At 47.1% G+C, this 4092-nt stretch overlaps 1 protein-coding gene across 1 annotated transcript; it reads left to right on the top strand.

Moving 5' to 3' along the window:
- Window positions 1–1667: 1667 nt before the first annotated feature.
- On the top strand, window positions 1668–2894 carry LOC142656842 (histone H1.10-like). Its single transcript, XM_075831774.1, has one exon. It carries the CDS (start codon window positions 1710–1712, stop codon window positions 2358–2360), a length of 651 nt encoding a protein of 216 aa, XP_075687889.1. The 5' UTR covers window positions 1668–1709; the 3' UTR covers window positions 2361–2894.
- Window positions 2895–4092: the final 1198 nt, after the last annotated feature.

The following is a 4092-nucleotide window of genomic DNA, read 5'->3' as shown; positions in this document are numbered from 1 at the left end:
GCTAGTTGCCATTCAGAATAGTCACTTACGGAAAGAGTAGGACCACCCGCTGCAGATTTTACATATGTAAGCCCCACCCCTTACCACTGGCCACACCTCCAAAACCAACCTTGTTGGTAATCTCAATGCTATGATCTCAGACTGTCCTAACCTTGTGATGCCAAGGCACCCACAGACCACCTACACAGTGGTGCCATCCTGAAGATATTCTGCAATGTGAATGACATGTGGACCAAACAGTAGTGCCAGCACAGTAATAACATCCACTCGGCCCATCAGACACCCTTCAAAATGCGGCTCTACTTCCCTCCCCCTTATAACTGACTTGGGCAACAATGATGGAATCAACCATGGGAGCTGTAAGGGGGTCACAGGTCATTCCCGAGGTCAATTAATAGGGATGTTGTAGAGGTCATGGTCACCAAGATGGTTCATGGCCTTTGGAGGTAGCACATCTGGAGGAGTACATCACAGTGGGGCTAGAGCTCCAGTTGGAAATTGACTCTTCTGGTAGGGGTAAAAGGTGGATTTGGGGGGCATGAAAAGGGTCCCAGACACAGTGAGTTTGGATTATTTGTGCTGCAGTTATATTTTTTGGACCATAGGTACCATGGTAACCACCATCTAAGAGACCCAGGAGCGCTGTTATCCCAAGTAGGAGAATGTCCTCTTTTGTGTCGGGGAAGGGGGATGGGTTCTTTGTCTCCTCCATGGACATTTTACTGTTCTTCACTCCACTGGAGCAGAAAATCAGTCCCCACGCAAATGCATATTTCTTGTTTGCAAATCTCAATAGAGATCAGCACTGGAGAATTCCATTCGGCAGAGATGCAATTTAAAATTGATCAGGGCAGTTGTGTGGCATAATGGGGCATTACCAGGTATCAGGGACACTGGTGGTCATGAGGAAAGGAATCAGCTGCTGCGTGACCTGTGTGACATTGTGGCCCCTGTGTGACAGTTGTCACCCTGGATACATACTAATAATAATAAAAGACATCAGGAGCCTTTCCTGCAACGATTCAGAAAATATGGCAACCCATATAACCCACATCTATACATTTCATAATATGTCCATTTAAAAAGGGTACAATCTGGGTCACTGAACCCCCTGTGACTTGCAGGGGTATATCAGAATAATTGGGCACAGTTGAGGCGTGTCCTCCTGTTAAATTTAGTCTTATTTTGATGATGTGCGCTTCCTTCATTTCACCACCAGAGGTCGCAAACTGTGTTAGTTACAAGAAATTAAACATTTAAATTTTAATGTCCCATAGTAACGAAAACCCCGCGGTGGGAGCCGGTGGCATCAGTGGGGGGTTATCTTTGCACCCCTGTTTTTAATCACCATAAAAAAATGTGGTGACTGAGAAATACAGCCTCAAACAATAGCCCCCTATCCATGGCTGTACCACAGACATGGGGAGCACCTTTTATTTTTTGACTATTGATGGCCTCTGGGTGGGTTCTGCAGGTGCAATGTATTGGATTGCATAGAGAATCGTCTGCATTGCAGGAATTGGGGGTCATCAGTATGAGGGGGGTCTTGGATACGGGGGTACAGAGCACCAAAGGTGACAGAAGAAACACAAGTTAATGCAGAGAGAGGCTGAGTCTGTTGTTGTTCTCAACGTGGTCCGCTATGCCAGTACAAGAGCAGCAGTGCAGAGGCTGAAGCATCTCATTTGTAGCAGAGCCGAGCCGACACTATGTCTCTAGAGCTGGAGGAGAATGTCCCCACCACTGAGGAGGAAGATGAAGGGGAAGAAGACCCCCCCACGGAGAAGAGAAGCTCCAGGAGGAACAAGGGGGCAGCTGCATCGTCAGGGGCCAAGCAGCAGAAGGGCAAGAAGAAGAACCAGCCGGGCAGGTACAGCCAACTGGTAGTGGACACCATCCGCTCACTGGGCGAGAGGAACGGCTCATCCCTGGCCAAGATCTACGGAGAAGCCAAGAAGGTGTCGTGGTTTGACCAGCAGAATGGTCGCACCTACCTGAAATACTCCATCAAGGCGCTGGTGCAGAACGACACCCTCCTGCAGGTCAAGGGCATCGGTGCCAACGGCTCCTTCCGCCTGAATAAGAAGAAGCTGGAAGGAGGGGGGACCCCTGAGAAGAAAGCCACCCCTGCCCCCAAACCTGCTGCCAAGAGGACTACAAGTGCCAGCAGCACCCCGAAGAAGAGCCACAAGAAAGCCAAGCCGAAGGCTAAACCCAAGAAGGAGAAGCCCAAAAAGAGCAGCAGCCCCAAAGCCGCCCCCAAGAGCAGCAAGAAAAGGGCATCGAGTGGAGGGAGCAGGAAGGTGAAGAAGACTGCCAAGCCCAGCGTGCCCAAGGTGCCCAAATCCAAGAAGGCGTGATGGCTGCCAGCAGGTTCACCAATCAGGTCGCTTTATATAGTTGTGTTTGTGCAATGATGTGACTCCTCCAGAGCTGAACCCTCCCTGCACCCCTGGAGGGGCGGGTGACGGGGCAGCTCTGCTCTTGTGTACGGCGCCGCTGAGCCGCAGCTACCGCTTTGATACAATGTATCTATCTGTTATTCTTCTCGGAACTTTGAAACAATCGGAGCGTTCTGATTGGCTCGAGAGCAGCAGTCACCCTAGCGACCGCGTTCGGAGGGCGGGGCCTCAGTGACAGCTCTTGCGTGGCAGGAAGGAGGCGAGAGCTGCCTGATAGGACATTGCGCTGTCATTTCCACCGTCCGCCATGATTTCTCGGTGGTTGTTTTGTTCTCCTCCGGCCTGGACTTGGTTTCCTCCATTTTTGTTTGTATATTTTCAGTTGCTCTTTATTTTGCACATTTGGAATCATTTTTTATGTGTATCTTTTATTATGTATTTTGCATTCGGTTACTTTTTTTTATGCTGAATTAAAAAAAAATGTTGTTCAAATCTTTGTGATTATTTTGAAGGGAGGTAATAAAGTAATGGAGTCTGGAAACAATGGGGGAGATTTATTAAAGGGGTATCCCTGTCTGGTTAGGGTATTATTGTTGGGACTGCCCAAATTCCAGAAACTGCAGTTACTTCATTAAAATATATGAAAGTTATGGAAATGGAACGAAGGGGATACCCCCCCCCCCTCATCTTAAGGGAATCTGTCACTATACTAAAGAGCAGGTGTAATAGCTCAAAAAGCACGCACCCTATGATAATTATGGGGCCCCTCGCTGTGCGGCACCATATAATCGTGGCTGCTGAAAAGACAAAGCCGCAACCTCATGGCTCTGGGTCAATCCGGGTGGCAAGTGCAATAATCAGCAAACAGTGAACAGATCCTACTAAAGCACAATACTAAGAGCTACACACACACGTTATTCTATCAATTATATATTAAATGGTTAATTTTAAGTTGAATTATTGGCCATATTTTTTCCTTCTCTTTAATGTCCATAAGTGATAAGTTTCAGCAGTTGTACACGGTTAGAAGAAAGGGTGTGGGTATTATGATTTTCCAGAAACGGCACCACTTTTGTACACAGGCTGTGTCTGGTATTGCCCCTCAGTCCCATTCACTTCAAAGCTGCAATGCCAGGCACAACCCATGGAGAGGAGTGGCACTGTTTCTAGAAAAAACTAATTCTAACCTTGTACAACTCCTTCGATTTATTACTTTTGGACATTGAATTTAAGCTGAACATCAGTCAATGAGCAGAAATGCCCAACATTTATAAAACCTGAACTGAAATGGGAACTGTACTGAAGTGGCACTTACATGGGAACCTCCCTAACATGACCCTTCCAACGAAATATACATTTTTTAAGTAGCCACTTAAAGAGGACCGGTCGCCTCTCCTGACATGTCTGTTTGAGTAAATACTTGTATTCCCCAACAATTCTGGAGCACCTTTTCTTTGAGCTCTGTGTTGTGCCGTTCCTCTGTTATTCCTCCTAGAAATGCATGAATAAATTGACAAGTGGATGTTACCAGTTGGGGGTGTGTCCTTACGCAGACTGACACTGTCCAATCAGTGCTGAGAGACCGTGACAAGGGGAATTGTAACGCCCAGTTGTCATTTTATTCATAGATTTCTAGGAGTAATAACAGAGGAACAACACAGAGATCTAAGAACTGATGCTCCAGAATCAT

Source organism: Rhinoderma darwinii, chromosome 7 (genome assembly GCF_050947455.1).
Source record: "Rhinoderma darwinii isolate aRhiDar2 chromosome 7, aRhiDar2.hap1, whole genome shotgun sequence".
Taxonomy (NCBI): domain Eukaryota; kingdom Metazoa; phylum Chordata; class Amphibia; order Anura; family Rhinodermatidae; genus Rhinoderma; species Rhinoderma darwinii.
The sequence above is the reverse complement of the archived record's forward strand: the minus strand, read 5'-3'. Positions and strand labels throughout refer to the sequence as shown.